The 18,008-nt window shown below is 36.3% G+C and overlaps 1 protein-coding gene across 3 annotated transcripts in view; it reads right to left on the reverse strand.

The window, feature by feature from the left end:
- The window catches only part of IPO11 (importin 11), a 106,743-nt gene that overhangs the window by 25,741 nt on the left and 62,994 nt on the right, over nucleotides 1–18,008 (reverse strand). For all 3 annotated transcript variants that reach the window (XM_052776681.1, XM_052776683.1, XM_052776682.1), the window contains 5 exons: nucleotides 15,380–15,459; nucleotides 14,711–14,791; nucleotides 11,084–11,179; nucleotides 9,411–9,524; nucleotides 8,485–8,606 (listed from right to left, as the gene is read on the reverse strand). In XM_052776681.1, the coding sequence (XP_052632641.1) occupies nucleotides 8,485–8,606; nucleotides 9,411–9,524; nucleotides 11,084–11,179; nucleotides 14,711–14,791; nucleotides 15,380–15,459 (493 nt within the window). The remainder of the gene's footprint in view (nucleotides 1–8,484; nucleotides 8,607–9,410; nucleotides 9,525–11,083; nucleotides 11,180–14,710; nucleotides 14,792–15,379; nucleotides 15,460–18,008) is intronic.

Consider the following 18,008-nt stretch of genomic DNA (forward strand, 5'->3'; position numbering starts at 1 on the left):
GTCATCCAACTCCAATTTCTGTACAGCAGACAAACATGCACCAAGTTCAAAAACAGGTTCTAAAGCTACCCATTTTTAAAATGTATTAAAGCCCATTTTTGAAGAGAGATTTCATTCTCATAATCACTGCAAAATTACGTTAAAGCTCACAAAATAGAGAAAAGTCAATTTTTAGCACTGTAATTATTCTTTTGAGCTTGTAAGAGTGAAACTGTCTGTTGCCCTCGCACTGTGTATTTAGCAAGTACCTCCTCTTGCAGGTCTTCCTTCCCTCCGCTTTTATTCTCTGCAGGTGGCCTATGATACAACTTTCTTGTTTTGTTTTCAAATACCTACCACCTTCTGCTCACATCATTCTCCAGATATGACTGCAAGTCAAAGTAATTCAGCTACTAATCTACTGCTTGGGTAGCATACGCATCAACATTTAATCTCATTTCACCTCCCTACATCCAGTAACACCTGCCATAGACACCTTATTCATGTTATCAGACCTCAAAACCCTTTTTTGTTTTTCTCATTATCATCATCTCAAAATTTCTGATTAACTCAAATATTGCAGATTCTTTCTAATGAATATTCCTGCGTAAGTAAAAAAATCTTGATTTGCTGCTTCAGTTACTGAAAATTTCTGTGTTCCACAGAGTGCTATTCCACTCTCTGTATCGGGTCTGGCTGAGACGGAGCTAGTTTTCCCCACAGCAGCCCTCAGAGTGCTGTGCTCTGTATTGGTAGCTAGAAGGGTGTTGATAACACATCGGTGTTTTGGCTACTGCTGAGCAGTGCTCGCACAGCACCAAGGCTGTCTCTCCAACACTCCCCACCTCACCAGCAGGCTGGGGCTGGGCAAGATCTTGGGAGGGGACCCAGCCAGGACAGGTGACCCAAACTGGCCAAAGGGATATTCCATACCATATGATGTCAGGTCAGTGATAAAAGCTAAGTAAAGGGGGGAGGAAGTGGGGGCATTTGTTTTTTATGTTTGTCTTCAGAGCAATCACTACACGTACTAAAGCCCTGCTTCCCAGGAAGTGGCCAGACATCACCTGCTGATGGGAAGTAGAGAACAAAATCTTTTGTTTTCCTTTGCTTTCACACGTGACTTTCTTTATTAAGCTGTCCTTATCTTGACCCACAAGCCTTTTGTTATATTTTCTCTCCCCCAGCCAGCTGAGGAGTGGGAGTGATAGAACAGCTTTGGTGGGCACCTGGCACCTAGCCAGGGTCGACCCACCACACTCTCCTAATAGCAACAGTGATAGTTACAAAGGGGAGACACAGACAGAGAAATTGTAATATCAGATTAATAAATGAGCAAAAACATTCCTGTTTAATAAACCCACAGTACTAAACATTTGTATATGTAAACATACATCACAAAATCTATTTCAAAATGATGAAGCTTTGTAACTTGCTTTCCTTTTTAACTTTGGCATTTATTATTTTTGATTAAATTATCAAGCAGATTTTACAACATGCTGAGAAACAGTAAGAAGTGAAAACTATAGAATTATTTTTCCCCATTGAGGATAAGTAAGTTCCCTTCTATAAATCTTATTTGGCTATAGACTCTATTAAAATAATATGACAGAAAGTTCTTATGAAACTAAGAGCTCACTTTGAGAAATTGTTAAATTTCTCACCTAGTAATACATAATTATTGCACCAATTAACTGCATTTGTCATGCAAACTGACAAAAAGATAAAGTCTTCTATGGAGTGAGCAGTAAGTCACAAAACAATAACATAAAAAGGTTGGCCATCAATGAAAGCCACAGATGTGATATGCTGAAAGTAACTATATTTAAAGCTTTAGCCTTTACCATTCTGTCGTGGTTTAACCCCAGCCAGCACCTAAGCACCACGCAGCCGCTCGCTCACTCCCCACCCACCCAATGGGATGGGGGAGAAAATCAGGAAAAGAAGTAAAACTCGTGGTTTGAGATAAGAACGGTTTGATAGAACAGTAAAGAAGAAACTAGTAATGATAATGATAACACTAATAAAATGACAACCGCAATAATGAAAGGATTGGAATGTACAAATGATGCACAGTGCAATTGCTCACCACCCACCGATCGACACCCAGCTAGTCCCTGAGCGGCGATCCCCTGCCCCCACTCCCCCCAGTTTATACACTAGATGTGGCATCACACAGTATGGAATACCCCGTTGAGCAGTTTGGGTCAGCTGCCCTGGCTGTGCCCCCTCTCAGCTTCTTGTGCCCCTCCAGCCTTCTCGCTGGCTGGGCATGAGAAGCTGAAAAATCCTTGCCTTTAGACTAAACACTACTTAGCAACAACTGAAAACATCAGTGTTATCAACATTCTTCACATACTAAACTCAAAACATAGCACCATACCAGCTACTAGGAAGACAGTTAACTATCTCAGCTGAAACCAGGACACATTCACTGCAATATTTAGTAAACTGCTCAAACTATAAAAGCAGTAAGAAATGTACTCAATATGAATGCAATTCAAACCAAAAGGTTTAAAGAATGCAAAGCAATTTCCTAAATTTCAACCAGAATAACTAATTCACCTTCTAGAAATTGATTCAAAACCAAATCCAATTGTACAGCTTTCAGCAGCACACTGCCTCCTAGTTTAGGAGACAGGATGGGCATGCACTTGGCATTAGCAACTGATAAGCTTCTAAAAATTTTACAAAGAGAGAAAACAAACAATTAGCGCATTTCTTGAAAAGTACTACAGAGAAAACCCCCACACACAATACAAAAGCTACTTCTTCCTTAAAAATACAAACATTCTTTACACTAGGCATTTCCTTAATATCAAAACCTGATGTTTTGTTTTAAACCCTCACTTTCTCATTAAATTGACTGAATATGAAATGTTAATTAAGACAATACTTTTTTGCAGAAGTTCTTGTAGTGACATGGGTTGTGTGTTAACCACTTTTGGTATCTTATCATAACAGTCTGGCACTGTTAAGAGAAGTCATCAAAAATCTCAGCTACTCTCAGGCAGTCTCAAATTTTAGAGTATAGGGCAGAGAGGTAACTAGGTGTACCAAAACAGCTCAGAACAAACTCAGGTGGAAAACCAGCTACAAAACTGTATTAATTTTTTTTTTTTAAGTTTGTAACAATCTTGTGGTTTTTACACATTATTAATAATATGCTATACTTTAGTCACTGCTTATTCAATAACTAAGTTGCAAACATGTAAACTGCATGTTACAAAGGGCAAAGATAGAAAGTTTGAAGAAAGCTATTTAGTCCATTATCATCTTTTGCTGTCTTTTATATAATTAAAACATTCAATTTTAGGGTAGATTATATTTAGAAGAGTTCTGAATTTCTTTAGGAAAGAATTCTGAAATTCTTTATATAGGCCACAAACAAAAGCAAGATATCAGCAGCAATCAATCCCTTATGACTGCAGTTTGGTTTTTGTAGCAGTTCTGCTGCCTTTAGTGACATTCATCCCTTGCCATCACTTGGTACATTTTCCCTTGTAAACAAGCCTTATGGGTCTTATGGGAAATGATAATTTGTTCCTGACCAGTCCATACTAACAATCATGTATTGGAGAAAAATTAATGGAGATTGTGAACAAGGAAGGTTTAAAGAGTGCATCCTCTTGCCAATGCTATGATGTAACATACAATTAAGGACGTCGTGGTACTATATGTAACACTCTGAATTATGCAGACTCTGATACTCAGACTAAGACCAAAGCCACATTTTTCACTGATATTATTAAAACTGCATTGTTACCTGGCAGGCAAACTAAACAAATCCAAGGCCAAACATGGATGATAACTGCAAAATCATAATTTAAAGAGCTCCTTTTAATACTAGTAGTCTATTAGATGCGTGGGTGAGCACACCTTTGACTAGAGGAAGAATTAAAAAAAAAAAGGAGGGGAAGATAGGGAAATGGCTTCAGACGATCATCACTATAAAGAAAGGGGGATGTTCAAGTTAGCTGTGTAACAAATTCTGTCTTTATAAATGAGGACATAACTACCCTGAAGGAGAACATGACATGTTATTAGGCACTTTCTTGCCATTTCCTAACATTACATATAGACAACTTCTTGAGAGGAAAATTAAATTTCTAACAAAGTAACTTTAACAAATGACAGAGGAAAAACTTCTGTAATAACCTTATAAATGAAGATTTATAATTGGATACTGTAAGTACTTATACTCACAGAATGCCAATTATCTCATTGGCAGAACTCATACTGGCTGACATAGCAGATTTGACACATGGTGAGGAAAAGCAGACATTCATTTACATAACAATTAGAAATGAGCAGAGCAACCTTGGAGAAACTCTTAGGCTCTTAGCCTTTTCCTCACAATAGATTTTCCAGACAAACACATTTGACTCAAAGGGGAAAAATTAACACTGGCAACTGGAAATACTTGTGTATCACAAATTAAAAAGGAAAAAGACAAGATCAGTTAAAATGGTTCATACTTCAACTCAGTAGAGTCTCCTCTAAATTGGAGTGGTACCACTCTACCCTGGGAGGTCCACCAGGAATGAACCAAACTCAAGCACCAAAATGGAACAAAGTCCACCAACAGTGGACTGTTTTGGAAAGCACTGACTTTGAGTAAAAGCAAACTTGGCAATCTCCCATTCAGGAATGATAGGCATAGCATTAATAACACTTACCAGCAAAACGGGAGTGCTTAGCTTTCAAAATGGTGTCAAATGCTACCTGTACTTACAGTTGTGTACCACACCAACCTAAGCTAATCATTGACACAAAAATTCTCTTTACATTTCCTATTAGAGACTAAAGTATTCCTATTACTCTTAAGCATCTTTCAGTATTGTGTTCTACCAAGATACACAGATAAGAACTGGAAGAGTAAAAAAGAAATCTACTTTGCTAAATAAATCATTGAAAGCTTTCAATATGCCAGAATAAGGACATTGCAGAACATTGTAATGCTGACATTATACAAAGTGACAAAAGTGCAGAAAACAAACTGCTTATTTCCAGATATATATAGGTAACGAGAAGGGGAAGAGGTACAATTTTAGCCACTTTGGTGTCAGGAAATACAAATGCTGAAGATGTGTATCTCAAAATGTAGCACTTGAGATAGTGGGGGTGGGGGGGCGTATCCTTTCCACAGTGGCCTAAAGACAAGTTAGGCTGCCGCTCCTGACCATGTTCACTATTTTGGGGACCAAGAGCACATCTAATAAAACCCAACTACATCTACTGTACTGTTCTAGAAGAGTACTCTTGAAGCTGTAGGTTCACAAACAAGCCATTAAGTTTGTAGACAAACTGGAATATGACTGAACTAGACCAGGAAATTATGACATTTGTGAATGTGCACATCCAGGTTGCTGTTGCCTCTCATGTCTCACACCCTAGCTCAGATATGATTCTCCTCCACTAAACTTCAAGTCCTTTCAAGTTTTTCAAAAAACCCTCACTGTTGTAGCTATTGTGCATCTATGCATACTTCCCTTCTGTGCTGAACATGAAGACACCATTTATCCATAAGCGTATCCTTACTGCCTCAATCTTGTTACTGGACCCTACTGTTATACACATCAGTTTAAAAACAAAGGTCTTCATTTTATGAAGTATCAAGAGCTTTTAATGAATGAAGATGCATGTGGATACATATGAGTGGCAAACAGGCAGTGAAAGTACAAAATGTGGAACGTAATACAGATGCATATATCAGACACAAAAAATGCTAACATTGAATGGCCAGACTCAGATAGCAAATGCAGATAATTACACGGTATTTAGTTTATGCAAAAAAACCAAGTAATACCAGGAAATTACTGCTAAGTGAAAAGGTGCTGCAACACACTAATCAGGAAAGAAGCAGCTATTGTTTGCATTTTTTTAATGTGAACTTCTAAAGACTAATACAATGTGCAGCTGTGTGTTGGAAGATAAACAGGATGCTGGATCGAAGGACTATAGGCATACATGATAAAAATGCAACGGTACTGTTAGTACTGAAGATATGTCATTGCATGTACCTGTGGATGATACTGCCTAGACAAGAAAGCTATAGTTTGGCTAATAAACTGTCACTTTATAACCTGCTTAGTCCAACTAATTGGCCTGAGAGCAACTGTGAACTACAACTGCTCTGCAGTGATTCCTGTCTTATCTGCTCTAAAATCCTTCACTCACAACACTGTCAAAGGCACTATATTTGAACCAGGAAAATATTTTTGCCATAGTGGTTTTAAATGAATAATGATGGAAGCTTTGGCTTCCCCTAAAAAGCAGAAACTCCCAAGTCCGCAATTATAAACATGACCACTAACTAGAAAAGTACCTAAAGGCAGCGAAGTAATAGTATGGAGTTTAGAGGGAGAATAAAAAAAGTCACTCCTTAATATTTTCCCCAACATTTTATCCATAAAGCAACTCTGAGGGAAGAATAAGAACACGTTATCTTCATTTTTCCTCCAGTACTTTTGTCTATTCCCACCCTTTCCTCTCTAAAATAACCTGATGCTCTTGGGACAGCTCCAGCTACAGGCTAGAGGAAGCAACTGGCAAAAAGAGCAAAATCTTCAGGAAGTGCTAGACACAGAGCAGATGCCTGTTTTCCCTATAGCTGAATCTTGAAAACCTGAGCTTGCCACTGGTACCACCCTTGACCGTTGTACAGGAGCAAGCTGAGGGTAGAACCTCACCCTCAGCTTGGCCTTCCCAAGCAAGCCCATCTCATGTCCATCCTCAGGAGACATAATTCTGCTCTGTCTGTGCAGCTGAGAAATCTTGAACTGGCTTTGGATGTCCAAAGTAATACCTAATCAGGAACCCGGTTGGCAAGGTACTCCAACAGGAAAAAATACTTCAGCTTTTCTTGAAAATGTTCTTTATATGAATCAAAATATTTTGTTTAAATACTGTATGATGTTTAAAACATTTTTGCTTAAGCTTTGCAAATGGACTTGCACGAGAAGCCTGCTTTTGAAAAATTTTATGTGTAACAAAACTTTCAGATGTGGCATGCAGCAAGCATATGTAATATAATCCCTATGAAATGGAAAAACCAGAGTGACTCACATTGTTTGGTAGTATAAGGAACAATCACTTTCAATCAATTTCACACATTCTGTCTGAAGGTATGTTTGGCCCTGGCAGTCTATCAGTTGTATAATAAAATTTTCATAGCTTTGACATAAATACGTCCACTAAAGAGAGGCTTTTTATTTGAGAAGCGGCTTTCTTAAATGATTTGATTATTTGAAACATAAAGCTGTCATTTGCAGGAGGTTTTATTATGATAAGGACTGCCAGAAGTAATTGGCTTTTACAGCAGGAAGTTTGGAGCAGCTGAAGGCAGTTCAAAATAACGCGGTTACCTAAAGCAATTTCTTTTTTCCTTCCTCTCTTTAAAAGAAACTTCACAGTAAGACAGACCTGTAGTTCAGCACCTTAAATTTTAGATAACACCTCTTTAAGAACATTTCAAATATACTCATAAGTAATATAACATTGTCACATTTACTAAAAGAACCAAAAGCTTTCTCATAAAGCAGCTGCTCGGTTCACCTTTGGCTAGATGTTTGTCCTGATGATCCAGGACAAAAAAGGAAAGCTTCTGTGCACATTAAAAGGAATGAAGCCTCTAAGTTTTATGTATAAGAGTTCCCTGATTTTTTAGGTAGTGACTACATATTCTACAGTTTTACAGATACTAACATAGCTTTAGGATTTGTGAGCAACATCTAAATTCCCATTGGACAATACTTAAGACTTCCCAGGAAATCCGGCAAACTAAACAAACTCATGCAGTCTTGTCTTCCTGACTTTCAAAGAGACAAGAATAATCTGAAGGTAAATATGGACTGAACTCTCGCCTAAACATGTGTTACACATGAATTCTAGTAGAGACAATTTAGAAGTCCATGTAACACTCTTCAGCATTTTCATTAAAAACTTTCATTTTGTATGTATACTCAGCAATGACAACGGCTAGAGAAAGGACAATAGTAAAAGCTGCTTGCTATAGAAATCTACAGTGCAAAAACTGTTTCAGTCTCTCACAGCCTCTTCCACTTAACGTCAAAGGGAAAAACCAGGATGAAAGTTCAGATCTACCCACAACAGGAAAGAAAACTGAATGAACATTGTTCCCTTGAAGGGACACCGAACTACTAACAAGCCAACTAAAGCAACTACTTAATCATAGATAAGAGAAGCAGCTAGTTCAATATTAATATGAGAATGGACAATAAAATATGCAGTGCTGTTTTCTCACTTTTATTAAATGACATTTTCCATGAAATAGCAGAAAAGTGACTATATTGCTATGAAGCCACATAATAAGTTAATATAATGTAGCATGAAAATTCTACATTTTTAAGTTTCTCTTGGCAAAAAAAGAGGCAACAAAACTACTTATATTGGAATATTTATGTGCGGAATTGTGAAATACCTTAGAAACCATCTTAAGGGCCTTTGAAGCATTCTTATTTAAGGCATTGTATGTTTGCTTACCTATTCAATGATGGCAGAAGTGAAAGCAATGCCAAAGCAGAAAGTTTTCGTCTTTCTGGCTGAGTGATGTTATCCATCCGATCAACCCACATTTCAATTATGTTACCGAGAATTTGGTCCAACTGCAATGGGAAACAGAACGTTCCTTTTCATAAGTACTTCAGCATATTTAGAAAATAATTTATATTAATTTTTCTACCAACTGAATACATTATTCATCTGGAAAAGATACCATACAGTTACATATACCTGACAGAAGCAGCAAGCAACAGGTATTTGTTAAATTTTCTATGACAGTGCTTCTAGACCCTGAACAACCTCACCATTAATTAGAACCTAGAAGTTAGAAATGCATTTAATTCATGGACAGAGAACTGATTCAGAACGGTGAATTACCCAAACAGTTTTCCTGTAACTGTCTAATACATAGAAAGCATGTGAACTTACTCTGTTTTACTTTCACTGGTGACAAGTAAAAAAAAAGACTTGTCTTTACCTGTTTGAAAACTCTAGTATACCTAAGAAAATTACTAAAATTTCACTTAAAGACATAGTAGAACACTTATAGCAGAACACTACTGAACCTGATACGCCCAGGAACTCAGAGAATGATTAGACCATTATCCCTGGTGCAAGACCCATCAAGATGGCACAAGGAAAGAAACACCCTGCAATACCATGCAAACTAATGGGGTTTATCTGGCTTATTGTGGGATGCGGCGGGAAGAGAATTTAGAGATTATATAAAACTTCTAATGAGATGTTTTAGGGTAGTTGTGAGAACATGAAGGAGGGGAAAGGACCCCTTTCCAAGGTGGACTGGGGAGAAAAAAGCATGGAAAACAGAGGGAGAAGTTCTTTCAGGTCAAAAGAATGCAAGACTTCCACATGCAATCCAGCTGAAACACCAAGAAAAAAATCCTTACCTCCTGACCCAATTCACAAGCCACCTGGTTCAGAAGTAATGAAAAAAACCTTGCATTTTGTAGTAGAACTCTACCCATGATCCCCAGATAAGTAGACATTACCACTGGATATCTCTGAAACAAAAGTAAACCAAGAGGGCTTAGTTTAATTAAGAGAAAAATACTTAACATATAGAGCAGAAATACATGGAAAATACTTGCATGCATCCTTTATGTATTTTATTAAATTTGAAATTACAGGTTGTAATTTAAAGCCTCTAAGAACACAAGACAGAGCGAGCAATCATTACCAGAGTTTCTCGATTCTTACAATAGGAAAACTATGGAAATCTCAAAGTCAGTTTCCTCCAAACAGCCAAGACAACTTGCAAGGTGATTCTACTTTAAATTTAAAAACCTGCATCTTAAGGAATAAACAGTATATTGTACTGTTAAAAAATTACTTTCAAAATTGATTATGGTTTAAAATTACTATTTACAATTTTAGTAACATTAAGAAGTGCTTAGTATTTCTGAAGTTGTTACTTATTTCACTGAAACTATAATACCTTTGCCAATAACTTGCAAGTGTCTCAAAATTAACTGGATACAGTAATAAGCTCATTAGTTTATTATCCTTTGTTATTACTTTTAATTTTCAAATAAGCTACAGATTTCTTTGCATTAAATTCAGCATCTAACAATTTAACAGTATGTATTTTGTAGAATTGCCTACTTGGAAAACAAAATGCCAACATTTACCCTAGAACATTAACACAGATTAATACCTTTTTGAATAGGGAGCAATGAATTTGTTACAGTCTTAAATCAGAAGACATTTTAATAATCCACTCTCCAGTTTTGTGTCTTCTTAAACTGCAAACTGTTCAAACAGTCTTTTTTGTGTTCTGTACAAATTGCTAAGCAATATTACTTGACTTAATCTTGGAAATATCTTATTTAACTGAATAATAATGGGAGTCAAATATTGATATCTGAAAGTCTTCAGCTCTGAAAAAAACAAAGGTTTTGATCAAAAAAATCAAAAGTGTAGAGAATTCCACCCACTGATTCTGCTGATTAACGTATTTGTTTCTCTGCTAGTGCTGCAAGGTTCAACACAGTTAAAGCATATTTGATCTTACTCCTTTTTATCCAACATGGAGATTTGTAGAAGGCAAAGAGACAAATATGAGAACTTAAGACATGTAAGCAAGCAAAATCTTAAAGCCTTTTCTATCTCACACAAAGCATTTTCACATCCTTCAGCTCTTCATATTAGATAAGTCAATTTGAAAAAAGAGGTCAGTCTTCTCCTTGTCCACTTTGCTTTTCTCTGGTGCAGGTACACTTAAAAAGGAGTAGCATAAGTGTCTTTAAAAAAAACCCCAACAAAAAACTCCCAACACCTACAAAGGATCTAACTAAGCATCAGTGTTAATAGTGTAGGAATGGCAGAATAAAATTTGTGTTGTTTTATTAAAATAAACACTAGATGACAAAATAAGTGGTGGATATGTTGCTTTAACTCTTGTGCTACTCTTACAGACTTTTAAAATAGCTGTCAAAGTTCTATCAGATGCTGTTAAAGCAAGAGAAAATGGAACATCAACACAAAAAAACTAGGCCAGATTACAGAAGGTACTTTCCTGTTCAAAAAGAAAAGTAGAGAGTAGTTAAAAAGTAACTCTTACCTCCCCATCTATAATCCCCCTGACTATTGATGGCAGAAGGGGTTGAAACATTTGAGGACCCAAAACAGGGTTTACTTTTAGGACATTTTCCACAACCTTAAGAACAAAAGCAAATTAGACAATTAGTAAAGTACATTTTAAAATCTTACCTGAAGTTTTAAAACTACATATACTGGTCTATACATAAAGTCCTGGTAGGATATTTACCATTAAATACCAGCAAACACCAGGATTGCTAAAAGCATATTCTAGTGAAGTACTTTGCAAACCTGATCTGCATAACAGACTTGATGAAAACTGATATGCCAAGAGAAACCCACCTAGCCAAGCACCTCCTCCTCATCAGCCTCCTCCTGGCCCCAGCAAAGTTGATGAGGTGGGTTGGAAGGAAGGACCTTGATAAGGCTCCAGGAAAAGCAGCTGGATGACATGGGTTGGCAGGGAGGAATACCAACAGTTTAAGGCTTATTTCCATATCTTTGTCCTGCCACTTTTTTGAAGATTAGGACCTACCACCTCTTTGCAGCGAATCAAGTAACCACAAGTGCTCTCAGATGTGATACTCCTGATACCCTGCTCTGGTTCCCAGTTTTTACATTCTTTACCCTTTGCTTCTCAGCTCTTCTCTTCCCCCATGAGCTGTTCCCTGAAGTAATTTTTTTTCCATGTTCTTCAGGCTTTCTTTCACCCAGCTGTTTGGGCTCTCCCCTTGTACCAAGATGAAGAGGGGAAGAGGCTGTGAGAATAATGGGCTAATACCTGTTCACTCCTACAGGTAAGTAAAAACAGAGACCACACATCTATACACTCATCGTATAAAGCATATAAAGATACCATAAAGGTACCTCCCTTAAACACTCTTCTCAGTTTCCACCTACTTTCAGCTCAGAGGGACTTTGACAAGGAACTACTCTTCTGTGCTCTTGTCCAGTCTCCCCTAAATCTTTTTTTTCTTTTTGATCTTTGTTCCTACTGGCTTCATTTAATGCCACCTACTTCTTGCCTTGAGACAGATGTTCAGCAGTTAACCCCTTTCAATGCCTCCCAATTTTGTAGACCTTTAATATACTGTTATATAGATGTTAACATAACTTTTCCCTCACTCATCCTTTCCAGGTGCTGGAAGTTCTTGCTAACTCATTTGTCCTTGTACAGAGTCTTTTCAAACCTTATACTGTCTGTCTTAGATAATTAGACAATCAAGCCACATCAAGCCTCAGCAATCTTGCAATAAATCATCTTACCAGTGCAAATTAGCGTTTTTCAACCTTATCCATTTATTTACTGTTCTAATATTTATTTTCAATCCAGCCAAAACTGTTTGTAGGAAAATATTTCAGAGAACACTCCCGGGTGTTTCTGTTCCCAATATTTATCTTAGGGGTTTTTTGTTTAACAAGTCAGCATAGTGACGCCTGACAAAATATTTTCCTTTTTGTAAAAATACTTGCATGGATTATAGCTCAGTTACCCCTCTGGACGCAAGCAGGGATACTAGGAAGGTGTATACTAGCAAAGTATACTGGACAAATCTTGTGGCTAATGCAAGGCCACACTGGGAGCCAAATGGATAAATAATACTATATTAGCAGCATCATTCCACTTTAGAGATCTGATTAAAAGCTGCTGCATCAAACATTTGCCCAACTATAGACTCTAAATAATAGTATTGATAGAGGGGAATTGACATGTTAAATTCCAGAACTAGAGTCCTTAAGCTCCTCACAGTAGGAACTACAAACGAGGAGGACTATCAACTTCTCCTGTTGTTTTCTGTCCTGGGATTCCGCAAGCAGTTGTGCAACCCGCCAAAGAGGTAGGTAGGATCTAATTTTTTTCCTCCGTTGTGTTTATAATGTACTGAATTCAAGTCCAAATTTTATAAACAACAGAGTTTCCAGTCAGTGCAGCCAATGGAAACATAACTAATAACACACTACAGTTACTACTCAAGTATCTTTCAGTGCATACTCCAACTTTATTTCCTGAAATTCTTCAAAAGGCACATTTAAAGTATCATGCTTAATATTTCAAAAGCTTAGGAATTTCATACCATCTCTTTCATAATACCATTTGAAGTTTATGTGAAAACAGTTTCTTAGTACTTTGAAAGTACTGAGTACTTTGAAAAACTCTACTAAAGCAGTTGTTGCCATTACAATAGCAATTTATGCCAAAAGCAAAGACTCTTTGAATACTGTGTCATGGTACAAGTGCAAGTACGCTACACAAAGGACTGTGATAGAGAGCACGTACGTCCAACATTCAATAAAGATTGGAAAAGCTTGGCTCTACACCTATTAGGTTCTAGCAGTCATACAGAAATGCAGAAAAAATAGAAAGTGAACCCTGATCATTTGGTGCTTATTTTATCATAAAATCACCTTAACAGTTTTTATAATAATACACATACATATGCAGACTTACTACTTAACCCTTATCTTGCCAGTTTTTCAAATGTGCCATTACAAAAATTGAACTATGATTATTTTTCTTACTGGTATTGAATACTGACAAGGAAAACTAATATTAAAAGAATTAGTAGATATAACATTATTAATGTTTGTATTAGCAAAGGGATCAATACTGGTTGATAGGGTACAGACAAAACTCAGATTTGGATGGCTAGATAGAGCAATTAGATAATTATCTTTGCACATTTTTATTAGGAACACTCCAAATGAACACAGGTTAACACACAAGCATGATTTTGATTTTACAGTTGAATCATTTCTTAATGTTGCATTTTTGTCCCAACAATGAAATTTTTTCTGAATTCTGAACCAAGCTGAAAACTGATTTAGGACAACTCTTAAAACTCATTAATGAGATTGATTTTGCCCTTTTATTTTTTAATTAGAAGTGTAAGTATCTTCTGTTTTATACTGTGGCACTCTTCTCCATTCTAAAATTCAATTAGAAATAAACAACTTTGATCAGCTTTCTACAACTTCCATGAGTCCACTGATAGACAAAGATTAAATAAAGTTACTTTCACCCAAGCCCCTTGCTTTGCAACTCAGTGGTCTTGAGATTTTCTATACATAGCATTATCTTCGCAATGCAGTGACTGGTCATCTAGCTGTTTAAGTGTGCTATTGCCAGGCTGTAGAACAAACTATTTTCATGAAGATCCAAGCCCTCACTAACCACCCTTCTCTAGTAATCTAGAAAATAATCATATGAGAAAGATATCAGGGACTCTTAATCTAAATCTATCTATACGAAGAGGACTCAAACTAGCTTAGAACTGATTTACCTAAGGACAACACTTTGGAATCACATGAAGTAACGAAAGCACTGCAGAGAGGGTACAGGAAGAGTGTGTTAGGTAATTATCTCTCAGGGTGCTCTATTTAAGGCTATACTAACATTCTTTTGGGAAAAGTAGTATTTTAAAAAAATACATGTGTGTATATACACAATCTCTATACACACACACACACTTTAAATATGTAGTTTAAAACACCACTGACTCCAATGTCAATGTGTGCTAAATAAGCTGTTTTCTTCTACATGTTCTACATTCATCATTCTTGAAAATATTACTCTAACCTGACAAAACACTAGCAAAAATAATCGATGTACAGAGCTGAATATCCAGGTATAATTTTTATTACACTCTACCTTTAAAACTTGAACTTGACCTTCAGTAGTTATGTCCTTCAAAAGTTCACAAAATGACCGGCATAAGTCAGCAGCATACATCTGAAATGAAATGAAGAAGGTATTATGCAAAGACATTTTGTATCTATGTATATATTTCAAAACACAACACATGAGGGACTATATATGTCCAAAGACAGATCTTCTCTTCAAAGATCATATCTGCTAAAAATGCTCATCTTTCCTGAACTAATTAAAATCTAATCTAAGCATTTTGTTGATTTTTTAACTTTGCTGGTTTTTTAAACAACCAGTCTCAATGAATTTTCTAATGAAGATGTGAGAACAAAGTATATTATCTGTAGTTCAATTTTTGCTAGAATTTATGATCATAATTTTAATCTGGTAGGATAATTAGAGTAACTATTACTACCCTACATAGGACCTTTTCAGGTACCAGAGTACTAAATCAATCCACAAAATGTTAATTCTAAATAATAATCTTTATCAAATCTGATTTGATCGAGTGTCTACCATGTGCCATAAAAAGCTAACATTAGAACAATATGCTTGTATACACATAAATAAGAGTATAAATGTTTGTGTGTACAAAGTTTTCCAACATGACAGAAAAAATAGTTTGCCAGTAGGGAACTAAGGTGCTAATATGAATATATAATGGTAACATACCTGTAAAAATTCAGATGATGACAAGAAAATATAAGCATTGATGATCTTAAAGAAATTTTTGAGGTTTTCTGAACTCAGGTCTGGAAAAAAAGAAGTCACAATTCAGAACCTCATCACCAAACTGAAGTACAACTAAAACGATTTACTTCTAAAAGTCTTTCTCCTCACACAGCTTTTAAGTGCCAGATGCCTACAAATAGAAAAAAAGTTATTTTAAATGCAGTACCATTCAGGTTCTGTCTCCCTGCCAGAGACAATAACAAAAGAGGGATGATAACAACTTTCATGTTCTCAAATGGAAGCACAAGAAATCCTATGACCTCAAAAGCCAATGCTAAGAAAATAAGTCAAGTTTTAGATGTGATAGCGGACTAAGAAGATACTGAAGATGGAACAAATGAAACACATACTTAAGAGACCTGCAATTACTGATAAATGATTTATCTCACATTTGAGTCAGTAAATGCTGGGTAGAAAGAGTGAAATAAAGATTGGAGCTCTGCTCTTCTGACCCAGGTACCACATCAAATAACATTGCACTTTTGGACTGAAACATGCTGAGCTCTAGCCCATACCTTGAGTATTTCAGGAAGGAAAGCATATCCATTAAGGAGACAGATACACACAGAAGATGGTATACAGCAACAGTTTGAAGAGAGAAAAAAGACATGTCCTCAGGCAGTACCTGTAAGACTGTTTTAAAAAAAATCACCCCAGAACATCTATAAACACAATTCACAGCAAAACAAAAAGGTTTCAAAGTTTCACGTGGAGGATGATACTAGTGCAGAAAGCCAACAGCCTGTTGTGTGAAAACAAAACAGAGGACCAAAAAACCCTCAAAGGAATTGCTAAATTTTCTTAAAAGCAGTTTGGGAGACAGACTATTCTTGGTACAGTAAGTGGACTTCTGCTCCACCACCTTTAATTAATATTCCAATAAAATCATCATGGAAAGCCAACAGGAAAATACTTTTATGTAAGCTTTAAATAAAATTCCTTACCAGATTAAACTAACACCAGCAGCTGGCTAAGAGCTGGTATGTCTTCCATAGCTTACATGAACACAGCCTGTATGAAAGTGTGGCTTACACCTAGTTATGCTTATATACAAAAAATTCCACAAAAAATATCACATGACAGAAACTATGGCTGGTTTTCCATTATAACATCTGAAAAGTTCTGGGGAGTTTTAGCAGTTTCTCTTCTTTTCCCTCCCATCAGACAGACTAATGCTCCTGTTATCTGACATGGCCATCAGACAGCTTTGAATGCATGACTACTTTCATATCTCAGTGCTTGAACAGGTCAGGTCCTGTTATCACTTATTTTGAATATTAACATATCTTGACTTGCAAAGAGATTATTTTTTCACCTATCCTTCCAATATCCTCATCAAAAGATTCCAAATGCATCTATAAATAAGCTTTAGTAGCATATTACTAGTGTTACACATTTCTTGAAGTTACTGCATTCTCCTTAGAGGTCTGCAGGTTTTTTTCTTCTTACTGGATACAACCATATTTTAAGTTTCAGACCCTGATGCAGTAGACAAATTGTAAAGAAATGGTCACATAAACATGAAGGGCTATCAAGCTTTCTATAACTTTCCATTCTGTGAATCTGTGATAACTGATACAAAGGTAATAAAGCATGAGTAGCAAAATTGCAAGAACTAACTTACTTGAGGTCAGAAGGAAAAAAACAGGTAAGATAGATGTCATGGAAACAACAGAATTTCAGTCACTCATCTGTGCCTAAAGCTCAATGTTTAGTAAAAACATTTTTCTAGAAAGACACTACCTTCAACTGATTATATTTAAAAACCAATTATGCATCAATTCTCTTGCCACCTTTTCCTGTATCAAACATACCTTTTTCTGAATTAACTAGTGCGCTTCTCCTGGTTTTCTTGGGGATCAGAGTAATTATTCCAGTAACCTGCTTTTTGCCATTACCTTTAGAAGTACAGCACAGGCACATTAAATCTGATGCTTCTTGAAACGGTTATGTCTTGACTTTGACCATATTCGCAACCTGAAATTGTATCAGCTTCAGCTGTCATTTTAAGCAGTCACTTTGCAGAAATGCATCCATTCTCAGAGAATTGATGTATTCCTCCATTCCACATTATTCAATCTGCTGCACCGAGAGATGGATTAAAAAGCCTCTGCAACCCCTTCTGTAGGGCAATTATATTTCAACAGAATTTAAACATTAGCAGCAGTGCTGATGTGAAAACCAAATATGATAATTATGCTATGAACGATTACTGTATGTCAGTGATAGCACCACAATCTTTGAAGGAATGTCAGTTATGCAAGTGAAATCCAGCCTTCATATCAAATGCAACATTCTACTCCTGTATTTTTAAGATTTAAGGATAGCATTGTTTACTTTAAAAGGCAAATCTAATTGATTTGTACAACTCTGACATCCAGCTCCAACAGCAGTAGTATCCTGAAATGGTTATGAAAAGCTCTTTCAAGAAGGACCAATACATCTGGAAAGGAACAACTACATGCTACTTTCAGATTAGTTAAAAAAGAAAACTCAAAAACATTTCTATATTTTTCCCCTTTCGGTTGACTTAAAAATTAAAGAGAAGTCATTGCACTGACATATACCT

Source organism: Harpia harpyja, chromosome Z (assembly GCF_026419915.1).
Source record: "Harpia harpyja isolate bHarHar1 chromosome Z, bHarHar1 primary haplotype, whole genome shotgun sequence".
Taxonomy (NCBI): Eukaryota; Metazoa; Chordata; class Aves; order Accipitriformes; family Accipitridae; genus Harpia; species Harpia harpyja.